The following is a 21,115-nucleotide window of genomic DNA, read 5'->3' on the forward strand; positions in this document are numbered from 1 at the left end:
CAGCAGCAGCAGAGCCACATAGTTTTTTTTATTAAGAGGAACACCTAATAACTTGGCTTTAATGTCAACAGGTAAAGCCAAGAGTAATGTCTCAGAAAATGATCAAATGCAGCAGCCATAGGAGAAGCATCAGCTGCATAATAACTACACTTAATGGAGTGGTAAGCCACTTGAGAGGTAGAACCCAACAAGAAAAAGCCAAAACCTTCCTTTTAGAATCAGGAAGGTCAGAAACTACCTGAGAATCTTGAGAAAGGGCTAAAACATACCTAGTCATATGAGTCTGGTGATTGATAACCCTAAAAGCCAAGATAGCAGCTGTAAAAAATCTTTTTGTTCCATGGTCCTACTATCCTTGAGTGAGGGAAGCAGCTTAGAAGAAGGCAATAGCTCAGAGGGTTTGTCAGAAGAGACACGCACACTACAGAAGGATCAGCAGAAGGAAATGTAAACAGAAATTGACAATCATCAGGCACCTTGCAAAATCCGTCAGGTTTCTTGGGGGCTGGATTATAAGAATCAGAGGCAACAGAGGCTGATGATAAGGTATTTAGGAGGGCAGACAAAACTCTAGGAACAGCACAGGATTTGGGAGACTCCATCTGGAGGAGTTCATAATACCTCTTCAGAATATCAGAAACCCAAGAGCAATCCTACTTGTAAAATTCCATCATATGTGAAATAGTGCCCCCAAAGGAGAGAGAGCTATTCTATGATGATCTTTATGGAGAATCTGCCTCCCACACTGACGTTTTCCCTTTCTGGGTAACATGTAAACCCATAACAACAAAATAAAAGAGAAGATAAGAAACCCCCCCAGTGGGGCACTTATCCGAAAACGCCTCAGTAACCAGCACAGAAGTAGGGTTTTCAAACTGACATTCAATTATGGAATTCAGACTGATGGCAAAGAAGTTCTGAGGTGTGTACATCCATATGTCACCTTTATGCCCCACATCTTGCTCGAGGAGCATATATGTGCTGTATGATGCCTATAAACTCTAAAGGTTTTGGTAATGGCCAGATGCGTTGGGTTATCCTTGGCAGGAGATCCCTTATGTAAGGAAAACTGCAGCAGTGATATGGAAGGACATATGCTCTGTATCACTGATTGTTTACCAGTCTTTTGGATTTATCATCCATTTATATGGATACAAAAGAAACAGAAGTAAGTTTGCAAGGGAAGGAAGAAGGAAAGATGGGAAAGGAAATACGCTGCAAGTAATTTGAAAATGATCAGAAAGACTTAAAACAGATATATATTTCCACTGCACAAGTTTGAATAGGAAAATAGTAAATACAGCTGATTTTAATATTTACACAAAGATATAAAGAAAGATATACTGGAGTCAGAGTGAAAAAAATTAAAAGCCATCTCAGTCTAAGTGCATGTATATTTCCTAAGCAGGGAATCTAGCATGGGCATCTGCAATACATTGTACAGCAAGGGTTATTTTCCTTCAGTAAACACGCTACAGATAAAATCAGTCAATGACTGTCAGTTTTGCATAAAGCAGTCATGTGGAGAAATGATTCAGTATGTCATGACATCATAAGAAATGTGGGGTCATGAATACCACGTTGGACTGCTACTAAGACAGACAGTGATTGGACTAAAAACAGTTATACAGATAAAACTACCACGTGATCTTTTCTGACTTCATTTAATAATTCTCTATGTTTATTTCATTAATAAATATAATATAAAAGCTTACACCAATAAATGATACCCAGTGATTGCACAATTTTGAATAACATGATGATGGCATTTTGTGAATTTTTTGTTCTTCGTGTTGCTTTATTTCAGAATCTGTAGATAAAAGATTACAAAATATGTTTCAAATATTTTATATTACTACATTTCTTGAATTCAAAAATATCTGTCAGCATAAATCTTCAACACCATAACATCCTATGTGTTTTATAATTTTGCAAAGTACAATAAATAGTCTTAGAATGTTTATTAATTTTCTCCAAATGTATTCTAGAGATTACATAGAAGCAGTGTAAAAAATGTTATAACAAGCAGTACTTAAGTGAAACTGATATGTGAAAAGAATCTAATAATAAAAAATTCTTAAAAGCAGAGTCTTGTAGGAACAGAGCGTTAACGATTCAAATGAATGAAGAAAGAATTTAATTCTTGATAAGCTAGTAGATCAATTTCCTGAACACAGCTAATTCAAATTAAACATATTATAGCTGTGGCAGACATCTCAATGGTCCCGATTTTGGAGGAACATTCTTATTTTGAGGCCCGATTTATCCCTACACATTATGTACCTACTTTTGGATGTATGTCCCTATTTCCATGCTTGATTTATCAGTTCTCACAAACTTCTGAATCACCCTTCATCGCACTTGATTTTTGAAGCTGTCTAGTGCTCTACTTGAAGTGCAACCAATAATTTAAAAAAGAGAATGCACATCTTACAACTCCCTTTTCAGAAGCAAAAATAAATTACATTGTGTGGCAGAATTTTGTACTACAGTTCATTAACGTCTATAGATTTTACACTGCCTCTTTGATAATGGGTTTATATTTTATCATTATTTTTGTCACTCTCTGTCTTTTAAGTAATAACCCATTACTGAGTGTGGGTATCCCAGCATTTACCCATGGTTGGTGTGGTTTGATCACAATGGCAAAGCTCTTTTCAAAAAGAAGGACCTTATAAACAAACGTATGGCATCTAAGTCCAAGGAAGTCATTGTTCCACTGTATTCGGCAAACATCAGACCTATAGTTGAGTGCAATGTCCCCTTTGGTGTATACCTAACCAGGCATATCCAACAAATGGAACGTTCACAGAGGTTCCTCACTTATCAGAATACAGGGCACAAGTAAAATTTCCTATGCAGACTGCCTCAAAGCCTTAGCCTGGTATTCTGCCTCCTACAGGCTGTTGAGAGGAGATCTATGCATGGCATACAGCACGTTCTCAGACCCCCACTCTGACGGACCTCCTGCATATCCACAAAACAAACAACACCAGAATTACCACTTCTAAAGACTTAAACCTTGCCTGTGTTATAAATAGGACCTGCTGGAGTCACAGGTATATATTCCAGTGACAGCCCCGTCTCTGGAACAGGCTACCCATCCATATGAAGCAGAGTTCCTCCATAACCAAATTGGATGGGAACAGGAAATTCATCCCTGGTTTAGCATCTGTATCTGTAATGTTTACAGACAATTGTAAATAGTTAATCTCCCAGGCCCCTGCTTACACTTATCAAGGATATCAGAACTTGTCAGAGGTTTAGAATGCATGGCTAGGCTTAAAAAGGCCCTTGTGGTCATTAAACTAGTAAACACCTATGAACCTATAATATTAATGTAATGTGAACCGATTCAATAAGCTACTGTTCATACTTTTCTAATACTGCAGTGTCAAAGAGGATACTAATGTTTAATTTTCCTGTATTAATTTATATTGACTCTTGTATAATATTCTGCCAGTGGTGATTTTTCACTGGCTTTCACAGAAAAGGGGGTTCTACACCCTATCAAACTGTACTGATCAACAAATGAAAATAAAATAAATAATAATAATATACAAAATACATGTTAAAATCTGTTCCTGATTTGGGGTGCTTGTCTCACATTATTTTCTAGCTTTGTCACCGATTCTTGAGCTAAGAGATTCGGAGCTAAGGTATGCATCTCATACCAATGACAGCCAGTAAATTACTGAGGACATTATTTATGTGTGTTTTTATACATTTGACTATAATCAGGCACCTGAGTTGTATACGTGTGTGTGTCTGGGGAGGGGGCAGAATTACAGTGTGTTGTCATACATCTCAACGATCCATGTAATGCTAGCAAATTTATAAGCATATAAGAGCTATATTTAAAATCTGTCCCTGATTAGTGTTTCTGTCTCCTATTATTTTTTGTGTGTATTTTTTTTGTTTTTTTTAGCATTTTGTCTTTCCATCTTTTTTAGCTCGATCAATGTAGGTTTGGTGTTGTACATCTTTCATTATAGGTCGTACATTCATACATAGATAGACAGATAGATAGATAGATAGATAGATAGATAGATAGATAGATAGATAGACAGACACAAAACAAACACATTGTATGCTATGGAATGCTCTGTATGTGCCTGACAACAACTGAAATATATGACAGCAGGTATATTCATTTGACTGCAATCAGACATTCACACTCTATATTGGCCATAAGTACGAGTGTTTATGTGCGAGTGAGTGGTACAGATGAACTACAGTGACAGGGCTAGCCACCTGGTGCTGTAAATCTTGGCTCAAGATGATAGTCACTGTTGAAGTGACACCTGAACCCATGTGCAAAAATGGGAAAAGAGGTTGAGGATGGATGGATGGATAGATTCAACATATACACATTCAGTAATTTCACTGTAACTTGTGCGCGCACCTGTGGGGGTGCAATGGGTTGCTTTGCATACATCTGACAGCAAAGAGGTAAAATATAGAGTATTGGTGAATGTTTATGAATGCATTCTTTTTTTTTTTTGGTTTTCTTTTTGCAGTAGGCTATGGTGTATGCATCCAACAGTAACAGGGGTTGCAAAAGGTTACAGTGTATGTGCCTGGCAGTAATATGAGTTGCAATGTATACTTCTGATGGTTGAACTGAAATATGTAGTGAAGTAAAAGCACACTTGCCTTTGGTGTAAAAGGATATGAGTTCTATTCCCACATTAGGTAGATGGAGTACTGACACTGGAATGTAGCATAAGGGGGTGCTAGACCCCTGAAAGTGTCATCTTTCCGAAGAGTTGTTAAACTGACGTCCCTTCTGCTTGAATTGGTGCTAGTTCATGTGGTTGTAAAACATCCCACAACACCTACTTAAAAGACTAATAGAAGTTCCCCAATGGCCTGGCCAAATTTCACCTAGTAGTATCAATGCCACTTCTGGTCTCCCCTGAAAAGACATCAATAACCTAAATGGGATAGTCAACAAGGGATAAATAAAAAAAAAATCATATTTCTGTAAATACATAGGGCATTGTTCAACTGTATGCATTATGGAACAGCATTTCGTATGCACAGTCACCACAGATATCAAGAATGCTTCTCAGACAAATGGTACTAAACAAAATGTGACTTATTTTCCAGAAGTATAGCCACAAGTTAATAACAATGTTAACTTGAACCAGAAGGTTTTTATGTGGTACTCATTGGTATCAAATGAAGGTATGTGTAATGCAGAAGAAAAAAAATCCACTGATATTTGCTATCTAAGAGCACTGTTTTGTAGCTATTTATATATATTTGTCCATTACATATGTAAATATGCAAATAAATCCTAATTATGCAAATATCTCAAAAATGGAGTAAGATCTACAAAACTACTCTGCAGCAAACTAAAGTTCATATCTGCATGAAAAAGATCACATTTATAGGTGGTGGTCTACCTAACATGGCTAAAGAAATATTAATGGTTGTACAATTCCAATAAAGTTTACATACTATCAAATTACGTGTTGAATATAAAAACACTGTTATATCTAGATGACATATTAATATTCCCATTATGAAGATAAGTGTGTAGTTTAACTTTCTTGTAAATTTTTTTGCGATATATACATTTTTACAAGTATGCTGCACAACTGCATTCTCAGGCATTTATCTCAAGCAAAAGCAGTCCAGACAGGAAATCTGCAGTTGTCAGGAGGTGTGAAATTCCATTCAGGCCAGGTGTTATTGATTTTTATTTAGTTTTGCTCCTTAAGTGCTAGGAGAGGATTTTTTTTGCTCATCAACTTAATGTTGGGGGGGGGCTGCTAGAATGGGAGAAGACAACAGCTTGCTACACGTCTAATTCAGATAAATTTGAACTGAATATTTGTAAGGTTATAGTTAGTACATCAGAAAAGGAAATTTGCTTCCTTCTTCAAAGAACTTGATAAAGGTTATTTGTGTTGTTGGTTTTGCAAATAGTTGACATGGTTTGATGTTTTGTGTTTCAATCATTTCACGTTAGCCAATATAAAATATATATATATATATATATATATATATATATATATATATATATAGATATATATAGATATATATATATATATATATATATATATATATATATATATATATATATATATATGGGTCTATATGACAACACCACCATGCTAAAACACCGACAACAAAATCACCGTCACCACAAAACTGAAAGTTCAGAAACACGAAATGTCACATACCCGACAAACCACAATCCCGACAGTCAACAAACAAAACAAATCCCCTGTCCAAAAAGCACACACACAACACAAGCACACCAAAAATCTTACAAACCTACACTGAACCTTACATACCCAACTATCTATGCACTAACCTTAACCCAAACCCTAAACCTAAGGTCCGTCACTATCGCACACTCACCTAACACATGCCCTAACCCTAACTCACTTAACCCGCCCCTATCCCTAACGTCTGCCACTATCGCACACTCACCTGACCCATGCCCTAACTCTAACTCACTTAACCCACCCCTAACTCTACAGACTATCGCTATCGCACACTTACCTTACCCGCACCCTAACCCTGACGTCCGTCACTACCGCATACTTACTCACTAGCACTCGTTTGACATGTCGGTGTTCTCAGCATTGGGATTCTCAACTGTCGGTCATCTTCGTTGTTGATCTTCCAGTGTCGGTCTTTTCGTCGTTGACGTTTCAAGCTTTCAGAGTTATCAGGTAGACATATAAATATATATATATATATATATATATATATATATATATATATATATATACACACACACACACACACACACACACACACACACACACTCGTGTGTGTGCACGTATATATATATATATATATATATATATATGTGTGTGTGTGTGTGTGTGTGTATATATATGTATGTATATATATATAGATATATGTATATATCAGACCTGAAAGTAATTCATGCTAATAATTGACGGTCCAGAAACATATATTCAAGCATTTTTTAAATATTTCACACAATGTTTCTGCATGCGTTCATAAATCTTTCAAATGGTGCTACAAGATGCCATACTATACTTCTGAATGAGGCAACACATAGCTTATCCAGTCAAGCCTTAAAGAAGCACATTTAATTAATCAAGTTCATCACATAGTAAGAGTATCACAACTACAACCATTAGGATAACTACCACAGACTGTATCATGCACACTATTAGCACTGCCTTATAATTGCCCAAAATAAAAAAATAAGATTGTATCATTGGTAATTAACTGATTAGTAATCACCTTCATGTTTGCTTTCTTCTGTACTATTTGTTCTAATGAGTTGTTGCTCAAATTGTGCCACTATCTCACTGTGATGCCTTTGTTTCATATACATTGACCCCTGACCTCCTGTAGGGTGAAAGCCTTGCACAGCATTTCCATTCTGTTGCTCACCACCTTCAACAGCTTCATTTATTAAATTCTGACCATCCTCTTTCATAGAAGGGTCACTGCTAAGATTCAGCTTAAAACTGCTGCTTAGTGTTTGTTTTGCCGCCTTCCTTGGCCTCCTCATGTTTTCTTTTGGATTTGTATCTTTTCCTTTTTCACTAGATGCTTCATCACTAACTGTAGACAGACTTATAGGAGTGAATATTTGATCCATGTCTTTGGCAAATTCCTGCAGGGTACCATTCATTCTGGCCTGCATAACACCAGTGGTTCCGTACACAGATGTTTTGGCAGCTATCAAAGGCTTTGAAGGAGTCAATGAAAGAGAACATTCCCTTCTCAGTTGCTTCTTCTTCTGCTGGAGGTTGTAACTCATAACCACTGAGAAGTATGCATAATCCACAACAACATAGGTCACCATGAAGTTGATGGTGACTATTGGAGCTAAAACATTCACTTGGCCAATGAAGATGAAAGCCATGGTAACAAGGCTTGTCAGGCAAATGGCAGCCACAGGTGTTTTATTAGGTCCTTTCTGCAATGATAAATAATGTAATTATTTTGAAATCAATATAAAAAAAAGAGATGTTATAATTTAAAACAACATTTTGCACAAATTATTAGTTAAGTCACTGTCAAAAGAAAAGTAAAACGGTACATATACAGTGTCTGTCTAGTATAGGAAGTTTGAAGTTCCAACTGCTAAATGTAGACAGTGCGAATATTTCTGAGTCATTTTTGAAGGAAAGAAGTAACACTTTTTTGAAATAACCAACTTATAGGACTGAAAACAGTATGGGTTCATTTGGAGTTCGATCAAATATAACATACTTCTTAAGGTAGTGAGACAAACTGTAACACATATAAGTTTCAAATATAATGAACTTCAGCTGAAAATAACCAACAGGTTGAGTATAACATACAGTAGCATTTACAAACTCAATTAATTAGGGTTAGAAAATAGAATTATTTCTTGGCAAAGTAACTAGAATTGGCTATAGCAAGTCAAAGAAATGAAGCATGCTTTACATGTCTGTTTCTCTGTGTTGCTCCATCTTCTGGATAAATATACTCCATTAAAACAAAAAAAAGCAAAACAAAACTGCTTACTCTGGTTAGACAACACATCATCTTGTAAAAGAAAAAGACAAAGCCTGTCTACAACATAAAAACAGAACATCATGGCTACCTTACAAAAACAAAAGACACCAACAACCATTTCCAAAGCCATGACATAACAAGACAAACTTGCTTTAACAACCTGCAGTACAACAGCCTAATGTACTCAAAGGCATTCTGGGATTCTGTCAACAAGGTACTTGGCAATATTAAAAAGACTGATAAAAACACTCTGGCTAAGGTATCTCATCTACAAATGACAAATGTATTTGCTAACCAGTACAACCCAGTTATCAAGCAATATAGCACCAGCCCATGTACCCCACCAAATAACCCCAATATAACAGTAAATCTCACCTTTAGAATCCATCAAGCTTATTCATCAAAAGACTGCTATGAAGATTAAGGGGCCATGGTACATCATCCATGGACTCCTTTTTAAGTTTCTTATGTAATAAGAAACTTACACCTATAATTGCTTTCAAACTATCCATTATAACTACCAATGGTGTGAATGAAGACCACTTCCACACCTACTGAAAATAAACAAAATGTTGTTGTTGTTGTTTGTCTTTCAGCTTTTCCTGGTAAGGGGTCGCCACAGTGGAACTCCAGTCGGCTAATGATTGGCAGTAGATTTTTAAGAGGTGCCAGCTCGACGCCCAACCTTCAACGAAGGCACACCCATTTACGCACACATGTCTTTCGAACACTACCCAACCGCGGGGAGGACATGCAGACTCCACACAGAAGGCACTCCCAAGCCAAGCCGAGAATCGAACGGGAGAACCTCTTGCTGTGAGGTAACAACGCTACCGCCGTACCACCATTCCTTTCAAATGTGGAGATCCATTCAAAGTGAACTACAGACCAATAAGAATTGTCACTCTTCTCTCCAAAATAGTTTACAGTCTTGTACACAACTAACAAAATTCACTCTAAAAGTAAATTCATCACTTAACACAGCAAAGATTCTGAACCGTCCCAGTAGCCCTGAGGGATAAAGCCCTGACTACAGCCCAACCGATCTGGGTTCAATGAGTGGCTCAGACAACTGACAGAGTGGCAGGGAAGGAATGGGTGACTCTATTCTAGGTAGGAGGGCACTTGTTGATACACTGCCTCAGGGGAGGCATGGTCCAAAGAGGGGAGTTCCCTTCAGACATAATGAATGAGTGTGTGGGTGGCAAGGAAAGGGATGGGATGAGTAAAGCATAAACAAACAAAAAAATCACCCCTGGAAGGACTCACAGAAGATCCAAGCACCCAGGACACATTTAGGATTGAAGAACAGCCCTAGTAAAACCACAGTAAGTTGGGGGGGTTGGAGAGTAAAGTAGCTGATAGATTTTGCATGGTTATGGGATACTGGGGCCAGACTGGTAATGGTGATGTCTTAGGGGACTAAAAAAAAAATACAGCACAGCCTCAAAACTGAGCAGAGTACTCAAACATGCTTCTGAAGCAGCCTCAGCATGTAGACACTATCTGTGCAAGAGGTCAACCCACAGGTGCAGTACACTTGGACTTCTCCAACACCTTCAAGGTAGTCAATCACCAAGTACTCCTCCATAAGCTAAAATGATAACAACCTAGTCCTGCCTTGGTTCCAGTCTCATCTCAAGGAAAAATGAGCAAACAGTCATTTGTCAAAATGTACACATCTACAATGAACATTAGACTTCTTCATGATTCAATACATGTACCTCTTTCATTAACAACCATTACAAATAATTTGCATCCACACACAGGCTGAATCACACTAACATAGTACAAAGACAATTCCACACTCATCCATAGCTCACCCAGCATAAAGGAAATGGAATATGAATTATAATCATCACTGAACAAACTTGCTGCGGTAGCATTGTCACCTCACAGTAAGACGCCGTCCGGTTTGATTCTCAGCTAGAGCGTCTTCTGTGTGGAGACATGCGTGAATGGGTGTACTTCCGTTGATGGTTGTGCATCAGGGCTGGTAACTCGGCATGTAAAAATCAACTACCAATCATTAGCGGACCGGAGTTCCACTGTGGCGATCCCTAACTGGGAAAAGCCGAAAGAAACAACTGAACAAACTTTAATATTGCATCAAAAGAAACAATCTCATTCTTAACACAGAAGAACTACTAACTACTCTTACCAGTAGACATATTAAGAAGATAAACAAAAAAGCCTAGAAATTAAAAGCTGCACAACTGACATGGACAATGCACCCTACTGATAATACTCTGATATTACTAAAGACATCAAACTGACTTTTTGAATAGGACCAGCCATAGGCATAGGTAAGCTGGACAGCTACTAATGTTATTCATCAAGGGGTGGTTTTCTACATTGAAAAAAGCAAAACTTAATTTGAGGCAAGACTTCCCATCAACACAGATGGCAGTAATTAGACCATCTACAACCATAACCAATAAATAAAAGGGAAGAAACAAGAATGTAGTGTACTAGAACCAATTGCTGCCTATTGCCATAAAAGAGCCAAAACATACACTTAACACAGTGGCACACAAATAAAGAGCAGATTTTAGGTCACAAAAGGGATCCCCATCTCATCTTCCTCCTTGTAAAACTATCCCCACCTGAAATGGTCACCTCTGGAAGTTTATAAATATCAGTTCCATGAGACCAGATGAGATATTAGAAAATCTAATTTATGGAATCAAAAATAGCCTTTTATACCTTCTTACACACATTATTAATAGAGTACTAAAACCGGTCATGGCACTGATATGTGGAAGCAGGCCACTGTGCTCCACATCCACCATTGAGACCCTTCCACAGACCCTCAATAATTATATATTGATTAGCAACACAAGCATATTATTGAAAGTGATGGACGAATCATCATGGAATTTACCTAGAAAGACAATGAGAGGCCTTCTTCTCCATGAACAAACCCAGTATGTTTTTTCAAAGGTAGATGTTATATACCTAACTTCATTTTTTTTCTGGTTAAGATTGGGTTGTTGCCCTGGACAATGCTTCATCTGCTCATGCAGCTTATCTAGAGCGGAATAAGAAATTCAACACCATAACCATGACAGACTCATACATACACTCAGGCATCTGATGAGAAGTGAAGCTGTAATAACTTGACTCTACACCTGGTTCCACAGTTGTACACAGCAGGTGAGACCAGGTGTAATCCAATCATTATCATCCCCTGTCACCACTCATATCCATGAAGAGTCTGTCCTCTCTGACATCTTTCTCTCAGACACCAAAACTGTGTGTGGCTCATTAAGTATACAGACAATAGTAAACTTGGGACACTGTTCTTCACCCTGCTGACACCACTCGGCTTTAATATGGCACACATCATAGAAGACTCACACAGTAAAAATGTGTATATATATATATATATATATATATATACACATACATACACACACACACACACACACACACACACACACACACACACACACACACACACACACACACAAACACACATTTAGGGTGTTACACAGACTAATACATATAATACAGCCAAAAGACTAAAGCTGATTGATTCACCATATGCATTCTAATGAGGTATTAACAAACTAATCACCAGCAGTGGAAGACTGAGACAGACTTTACTAAAACAAGTATAGGAAACAGAAAGCTTTCAGGCTATTTACCCATCATAAGCCTTGCATAAAATACTCTAAACAGTTTAAAACGTTTTCACAAATGACCGATTCATTTTTACACATAGTGATCAAACAACCAAACCATGACACCAAACATATTGCCATATAGCTCTTAAAATCCCATTCTAAACAATATAAATCCAATGGCTATTGAACCCATAGTGAACACAAATCATAAAAAAGGTGGTCATAGTCCACAAGGACCCCCACCAACATACACATAATCAAAAATACCACAAATTGTCCACACAACACAAAATAAACTTTCCTAAGGTAACCTAATATCCCTCGACTATGAGATCTTTTTACAAAATGATACAGTGATAAGGATATTGCCATTTTACTAAATAAATAAATAACACCCCAATGAAATACATGGGAAAGCAAAAGACAAAAAATTGATAAATGGAGGTCAGGATATGCAAAATTCCTTACACTGACTGAAAGTAAATTAAAAGTCAATCAAAATAATCTTAAAAAATGAAATGCTCAGATGGCATGACCTATCATCCCTCTTTTATTAAAATACTTTAGTGATAAAGATACTGCTCTTATGCAAGAAAAGAAGTCCATCCAAAGACACAAATCCACTGAAGTCAATGCAAAAAATACCATGAATATAATTTAAAATGATTAAACGGAATTTGTAAGGATGTCCGACATTAGATATGTAAAATATCTTGTTCATAATATCTTGTTCATGGGTAAGTGTTTGGCTAGCTGCTCCAGTGGGCTATTTTAAGCTTAGCCAATTTCCCTTTCCAATGTGAAAATCAAATCATGTACCTTGCTTATGTGAAGTAAAGATATTAACCCACTATACCAACTTACCCCTTCTAGGTATAAAAAATGTGTTTCATGACTTGTAGTTTCACAATCATTATCATCATTTTGATCAGGCCCATTTTTACCATTTCTACAAGGGTTTGGGGTAAAATGTCAACTTTTGCCACATCTATCAATTCAGAACCCCTCTCCTATTTTCTTTGACAGTCATGCTTTAGTGTTACAGGTCTTTTCTCATGCAATCCATCCATATCTTAGCTGGATGTCTTCATCTTCCCTTTTTTTTTTCTTCCTGTTTCTCCTAAATCTGTTTTACTAAATCATCATCTGCTTTCCTATACATGTCACAAACCATCATAATGTATTCTCCTTGACCTTCTCTGCACTTGAGCTTCATTTCTGCATCTGTCCCACAATGGGCATTCTACTTTCAATCTCAGACAATCGCCTCAAGCTTCTTCATCTGCTCTGCCTTCATTGTGCATGCTTATGTGCCACACAGAAGCACCGTTTGCACCACTACTTCGGAAAAATTACTTTTCAGCTTCTTTGGTATTCTTCTGTCACACACTACCCCTGACAGTTTGTGCCAGTTGGCTGCAGCACCTCTGACTCTGGCTTTGACTTCCCTTCTCCTCAACTACACTTGCCAGATACGAGGAGCTGTTCAGCCCTCTTTTAGAACTCCTGTCTCCCATGGATAGGGACAATATGTACATTTTCTGCTTGTCTCTGAGTTATTAGTAGCTAAAATACAATGGCTAAAAACTTCAATAACCTTGTAAGTGCCCAGAAGTAGTAAGGCCTTTCTAAGTTCAATGCTATTCTCTGTGAAAAAAGCAATTACTTCAAAGCGGAAATCAAAATCTTAACCAACTGTAACTGAAGTACTGAATATTGTAAAGGAGATAAAATAGCTGGAAGTAAGATGTTTAGTAAAGGGATAGAGCAAATAAAGGGAATTTATGTCAACAAAACCTGCAGAACACTGTACAGAAGGAGGAGTGAAATTTAAGGGAAGGCATGAATTGAGCAATTTATGTAAAACTGGAGTGAATGAAAACTGTAAAATGCATACTAAATGAAAATATAAACAGAAATTGTAGTATGTTTTTTCCCATTAACATATGTTCATGTGTCACTTTTTTAATGCCATGTTTGAGAAAGATGTTTAAAAATAATGTGCTGAAAGCCACCTGGTAAGTGGTTAGTAGTGTGTGTGATGGAAACTTGAAAAATGTTTAAATAAAGAGGGGAAATAATAAAAAAAATATTAATGCAGCTTTGCTGTTAAAAAGAAATTACTGAAAGCTTTAAAAAGAGAGAAATGAAAATAATACACAGAATAATCGTGTAAAAAAAAAAAAACAGCATGCTGTTCATTGCAGACCATTATTTATTATAACTTGGAGGTGCTATATATATGTGTGGTTTCTGTGACCTGGAACAGGAAACTAAAAATAAAATTAAATTAAATTACCGAATGAAAAACAAGAAACAGTAGAAGGTAACTGGTTCATAAAAGACAGCTACCTCTTTAAACAGAAAGAAAATCTCTCACTCTCTGAAATAATTTAAAACAAAAAATAAATCTTTTTGAAAGTTTCACAAACCATGGAATGCTTGAAAATGGCATATGCCATATCCTTTTTTATACTATGGCAGTGCTCCTGTATCCTCTAAGACAATTTCAACTGGTTTTGCCTGCATAAAAGCTGAGGCAGGAGTTTCATGTTGATACATAACAACAGGGCAACAACTGCAATTTAATTGATAAGGACACTGACATATCCTAGGAAAACTTTCAACCACAACATTAGGCCCTTCATGAATGTACAATACTGACAAAAAATAAACTTACCATGGTCCTGTTGGTTCGTTTCACCAAGGGTATGTTCCATTTGGAAGTCAATATTTTTTCTGGGCTTAAAGATGAAATATTTCCTTCTTGGTTAACTCTGGCCAAAATTCCAAAAGTAAAGTCCAATTCTTGTTCATGATGTACTGTAAATCATGGAATTCATGGGAATATTGTAATGCCAACACATTGTAGATAGAAGCCCTTTTTATCAGATTTACATCCAAAAATATGGCAGAATGATGGCCCCATTTGAACAGAATTCCAAGAAAATGGTAGTCCCTTTCAGTATGATAAAATTGTTCTGACGACTCCTGAGGGCCATTCCAAGTAAAAAAAATGCATAATCCAAAAACCTGTGATAACTCTTTAAAGTCTTGTAATATTCGCTGCTATGCACAAAATTGTGCTCCTAATAACACAAACTTTATTAGCAAATTTATTGCTTTCATGACTTTAAAACTGCATTTGAGTGACCATTTTGAAACAACCCAACCCCAATTCCTGGGTTATCACAGTAAAAAAAAAATCTTTAATGTACCCTATTACAAAAACATCACTGGACTTCACAGAAACATTAATCAGTTTGGTCAAGAATTCCTAGGAACACTTTAATACTCTGGGGAGTTTATCCTTAAATTCTGATCAATAAAAATTGCTAAGGGTTGCATAATGGATCTTTTTGATGAAATAAATGGCCGCTTAGGGGGATCCAAAACTTTTAGTTATGTACTCACCATAACTTCAGATGTTTGGGATCCATCTCGCCTACATTCTGAATGATGGGTTCGGAGCCGATCCCTCGGCTCCGACTCGGCACGCTTATGCCAAAGAGCGAAGTCTCTTATTGGCTGAGCTTTACTATATCCCAGGATGCACCACCATCAGTCCCCCAGATCTAGTTTGCCCGCATACATGCACACATGCATACCCTGCTTATATAACATCGTCAGATGAAACAAGATAAAAACAGTGGAGCTCAAAACCGTTCTATCTCTTCTGATCTGCAAGGTAGGGGGAAGGAGGGTGGGTATCAGGAATGTAGATGGATCCCAAACATCTGAAGTTATGGTGAGTACATAACTAAAAGATGTTATGTGATCCTATCTCGCCTACATTCTGAATGATGGGACAGCGTCCCTAGCACCTGAATCCTGGGTGGCTCACTGGAAAACACTCCTGAGTACCGTGGAACCAAATGAAGCTCGCCTTTAGACGCCACATCCAATTTGTAATGGGAAATGAAAGTGTGCGGTTGGACCAAGTAGCCGCAGCACAAATTTCAAATAGCGAGCTTGGAATGAAAGGCTATAGAAGTAGCCATAGCTCTGGTAGAATGAGCTTTGATAGATGATGCAAGTTGCTTATTTGAAGAAGAATAGGTCTGAGTTATGCAATCTCTGATCCATTTTGAGATTGTAGCTTTTGTGATGGTTTGGCCCAATTTATTACCTGAGAAGGACACAAACAACTGGTCTGACTTACGGTTGCTGAGTCCTGTCTAAATAGAAGCGTAATTGCCTGTGAACATCCAATTTATGGAGAGTGTATTCTGCTTCATTAGAGAATTTTGGAAAGAAAACTGGTAGTTCTAGAGATTGTTGAAGACAGAAACTAGAGCAGACCTTTGGGACAAAGGATGGATTAGGCCTAAGAGATACTCTATCTTTGTGGAAAATCAAATATGGTGGTTTAATAGACAGGGCTTGAAGCTCTGAGACTCTTCTCACAAGTAATAGCCACTAAGAATGCCGCTTTCCATGACAGATATTTTAATTCGCACGTAGCAGCCGGTTCAAAAGGGGAGATGTTAATGCGAAGCACTAAATCAAGATCCCACGGAGGTGCAGGATGAAAACAAGGTGGTCTTAACAGACTCGCACCTTTAATGAATGTTTTGCATAGTCTGCTGCTCATCAAAGGAGGATCCGTGGATTCATGGAATTTAGAGATAGCAGCCAGTTGAACTTTAATAGTTGAGACAGAAGATCCCTGATTAAATAGGGATGTTAAGAATTTCAAAACCTCTGGGACAGGAGCAGTGATAGGGTCTAAGCCCTTGAGTTGAGCCCAGATAGCAAACCTCTTCCACTTACTGAGGTACAATTTGTTAGTGGTGGGTTTGTGGGCCGAAGATAAAATGTGAACAACTTCCGGGTCTAGTGTGTGACTTCTAACTAAGGTCGGAAGTGGAGAAGCCAAGCTGTCAATTTCAGAGATTGAAGGGACTGATGCCAATGTCCCGACTGATGGATTAGCAAATCCGGGATCAGGTCTAAGGTCCACGGATCGTCCACTGCATGCTTTTTCAGGTAAGGAAACCATATCTGACGAGGCCAGTATGGGGCAATCAGAATCATTGAAGACTTTAGCTGAGAAGCTTTTTGAATGACTTTGGGAAGGAGAGGAATTGGAGGAAAAGCATAAAGCAACCCTGTTGGCCAGGGTTGTGCTAGAGCATCCATGGCTGGTACTTCCTGATGTGGAATCAAGGAGAAGAACCTTTGGCACTTGGTGTTTTGTGGAGTCGCAAATAGGTCGCAGCACGGCATCCCCCATCTCTTGAAAACCTGGGCTGCTACTGTGCGGTTTAGAGACCATTCGTGAGGAGAGAGAATTGTCCTGCTTAATTTGTCCGCCAATACATTTGACTTTCCCGGGATGTGGGTCGCTACCAAGAAGCGGTTGGTAGCTACAGCCCATTCCCACACTCTCATGGCCTCTCTGCAAAGGGGATACGATCTGGTCCCTCCTTGTTTGTTCAGATACCAAACCACCGACATGTTGTCTGTGTGGATGGCGATGATGCCCTGAGGAAGGAACTTGTGTAAGGCCTGTAGGGATAGAAGTACAGCCCTCATCTCCAACACGTTGATGTGGAGAAGAGCTTCGTCCGGAAGCCAGGAGCCCTGAACTAGCCTGCCCAGACAATGCCCCCCCCACCCTATCTGGGAGGCATCTGTCGTCAGGGTAACCACTGGAGGGGAGAACAAAGGGTTTTCCTGATCCAAGTTGGATGTCTGAAGCCACCAGCGCAGGTCCCTTTGCATATATCCGTAATCATGATGTGATGATTGAGGGGAAGATCTTGAAAGGACCATTGAGTTGATAAGAGCCACTGAAGAATCCTCATGTGTAACCTGGCTAGAGGAACTAAAAATACCGTGGCAGACATTGAGCCTAGAACCTGTAGGACCATCCTGGCTGGGGCTTTGGATCTCGAGATCAGAGCTTGAATTTGGCGCTGTAAGGTTCGGATCCTTTCGGCCGGAAGAAAGACACGCATCAATCTTGAGTCTATCTCTGCTCCTATAAATTTTATGCGCTGAGAGGGCGGCAAGACAGACTTTGACCAATTGAATGTAATCCCCAGGGAAACACCCAGGGAGATGGTGGCTTTGAGGTTGTCCATAAGTAGATGCCTGGTGGTGGCAGTCAGGAGCCAGTCGTCGAGATAGGGAAACACTTGGAATCCAAGGCTCCTCAGGTGAGCCGTCACTACTGCCAAACACTTGGTGAACACCCTGGGGCTGTGGTGAGACCAAAGGGCAGAGCACAAAATTGGTAATGACTGGCTCCCAGGCTGAAGCGCAGATACCTTCTGGACGCCTGATGTATCGGTATGTGAAAATAGGAGTCCTTGAGGTCAATGGAGCACATCCAAACATCCTTCTCCAACAACGGGAGAATGGATTGCAACGTGACCATTCCGAATTTGGATTTCGTGACGGATAGGTTCAGTCTGCTGAGATCCAATATTGGTCTCAGGTCCCCTGTCTTTTTTGGCACTAAAAAGAACCTGGAGTAATTTCCTGATCCGATTTGGTCTGTGGGGACCGTTGATGACTCCTTTTTGTAGCAGCTTTGAAGCTTCTGCGGCTGCTATTTCCCTTTGACTGGGTGGTGGGTCCGGGATTCTCTTGGACGGAGGGGGAGAGTATTTGAATGGGATGGTGTAACCTCCGGCAATTATCCGAAGCACCCATCTGTCCTGAGTGATTGACTCCCAGGCTTCTAGGTGCTTGGCAACGACACCCGACTGGCTCGAGCAGCACAGCCGGGCAATCCTCATGTTGTATGGGAGGCTGAAGAGCCACGAAAAGACTCGCGGTCTCCAGAATTGCGGGCCCTCTGCCGCCTCTGGGACGGCGCTCCCTGAAAAATTTCCCGCCTCTGCCTCTGGACGGGAATCTTCCTGCTGTTGGGAGAAAAACTGCGAGATTTTCGAACCACATTTTTCCCTCCTTTGGCCTTGGGGTAAGGCCGAAAGGGAGTGGAATAACGGGCCCCTACGGCAGATAACGTTTTCCCTCTTGCTCACAGCGCGTAAGAGTGTCTTTCACGTTGCGTCCAGACAATGAGGACCCATCAAAGGGAGCGCCGGCGAAGGAAGACTTGAAGGCCTCCAGAACTGACACAAGCGGAGCCAGGCTTGTTCACGAGAGCAACGCCTGTGCCTGCCGCTTACCCGCCTCGCCGCATAAGAAATGAGCCTCATGGACGAGTTAGCAATTGACGAAGGATAGCCAACTGAGAGCTAACGCACTGGGCTAGCTGCTCAGGTAGGTTACCCGAGAGGGAGTCTGACAACTCCTTGACCAGATCCCTCTGAAGCCTGGTAAAATGTGCCAAATAATTCAGAGACCTTAAAGTAAAGGCTGCTGAAGTCAGGGTGCGCTTCCGCACCTATCCATACTCCTAGACTTCTTATTAGGAGGATGGATGGACGCTGAAGCCTCTGCCACGCCCTGCTGTGTAGCAGATGCCACCACCATGGCATCTACAGCCACGCCTTTAGTAAGGAACTCCTTCTCAGGGGGAGCAGATAAAAACTTGTTTGGACGAGAAGGGACTGGTTCCACGGTATCCGGTTCCCCACGCCTTCGACAAACTAAATCCAGAAGCTCGCCGAAGGGCGGAGACACCCAGGAGGCGGAGGGCTGAGCCCCAAAGGCCTTGAGGAGCACTGATTCGTCCGCAGAGGGGGGTTGGACATCCAGCCTCGTTGTTTGAGGATCTCTAAGATGTCTGCAAAGGAGACATCATCCGAGGACGACTTAGGGGACCCCTCTGCATCATCCATATCCGTGTCTGTTGTAATAGACTCGGGAGTCCACGTGCTTCCTCTTGCACGATCTCTTCCTTGGGGTTCCTCTGAAGATGACTCAAGAACCCTCAGGAGGAGGGAACCCCACTGGGGTAACCTCAGGCCTCGGGCTCCGCTGGCTACGGACAGGGGAACTGCCAAAGACCCAGTCTCCACGCCCAGGGAAGGTGCTGGTAAAACCGGAGAGATGGTCAAGAGGATTTGGCCAAGGCACTCCTCATGGCTCTGAAAGCCGGACCTCCAGAATCCTGAGAGCGCCCAGTCTCCGGGCCATGATAGTAGACGAAATCCCGCAGCCGGGCACCGAGGAGGCTCGGAACCGAAAGCATCGGTCCCAAACACGCCTCGGGTCCAGCTGAAGAAGTCCGTACTCAAACTCGGACCCGAGGCCTGGTTGGAGTAAGGGTCGGAGCCGACCCTGAGATCTCCACCGTTCCAAGAGCACCTGCTCGACGGAGCCAAGCAGTCGGAGGAGGAATAGCAATGGGTGGGTCATGGTCATCGGCTCCGAAGCCAACTGGGTCGGAGAAACAAATTTTTGGAAGACTGGGGACTGGAAAAGTCTTTGGAGCACCCTGTCTATATCCGAGTCCGACATTCTCAAGACCGAGAGGAAACAGAACGGGTTCGAGAAGACCTCTCCTCGGCCCCAAGGGACTAGGGGACCGGCCCGAGGAGACTCGATGAGAATCGGCGCCGAGGAAACACACACACCAGATTCCATCGGTGCCGAGGTAGACTCGGCCGAGGAGGAAGTGTCTGAGCTGGCGCCTTGTCGGCTCCGAGCAGTGGAGCCGACGGTGACCCGCCTCGATGCCCCAGCCATCGGCTCCGCCAGAGGAGTCGATACTGAGGCATCGAGGCAGACTGTTCACCTCGCCCAAGTCTTTGGAGCCGAAGGAGAGGCCTGCCTAGGTCTCTTGGCAGTCGGATCCGACGGACTGGTCGGAGCCCCCTTTTCTTTTGGCAGGAGTCGGAGCGAAGACAAGGCTTCTTCAAAAGAGGGTTTAATCAACCCTTTAAGAATTAATTTATTTTTCCTCTCCTGAGGACCCTAGAGGAAAAAGCGTGACATACGCTGCATGACTCCTGCAAGTGCTTTGCCCCTAAACAATAAACACAAAGTAGATGGTCATCAGTAACAGACATCTTAAAAGCACATTTAGTACATTTTTAAAGCCCAAGGCCTAGGGGCTTGAGACATGATGTTAA

The 21,115-nt window shown here is 40.5% G+C and overlaps 1 protein-coding gene across 1 annotated transcript in view; it reads right to left on the reverse strand.

Annotated features, from left to right (window-relative positions):
- Window positions 1–21,115, reverse strand: part of SLC12A8 (solute carrier family 12 member 8) — a 1,470,733-nt gene that overhangs the window by 81,928 nt on the left and 1,367,690 nt on the right. The window contains exons 9-10 of the mRNA XM_044075012.1: window positions 7,240–7,924; window positions 1,716–1,810 (exon numbers count right to left, since the gene is read on the reverse strand). Coding sequence (XP_043930947.1) covers window positions 1,716–1,810; window positions 7,240–7,924 — 780 coding nt within the window. The remainder of the gene's footprint in view (window positions 1–1,715; window positions 1,811–7,239; window positions 7,925–21,115) is intronic.

Source organism: Protopterus annectens, chromosome 6.part0, assembly GCF_019279795.1.
Source record: "Protopterus annectens isolate FY-2018-M chromosome 6.part0, PAN1.0, whole genome shotgun sequence".
Lineage (NCBI taxonomy): Eukaryota > Metazoa > Chordata > Ceratodontiformes > Protopteridae > Protopterus > Protopterus annectens.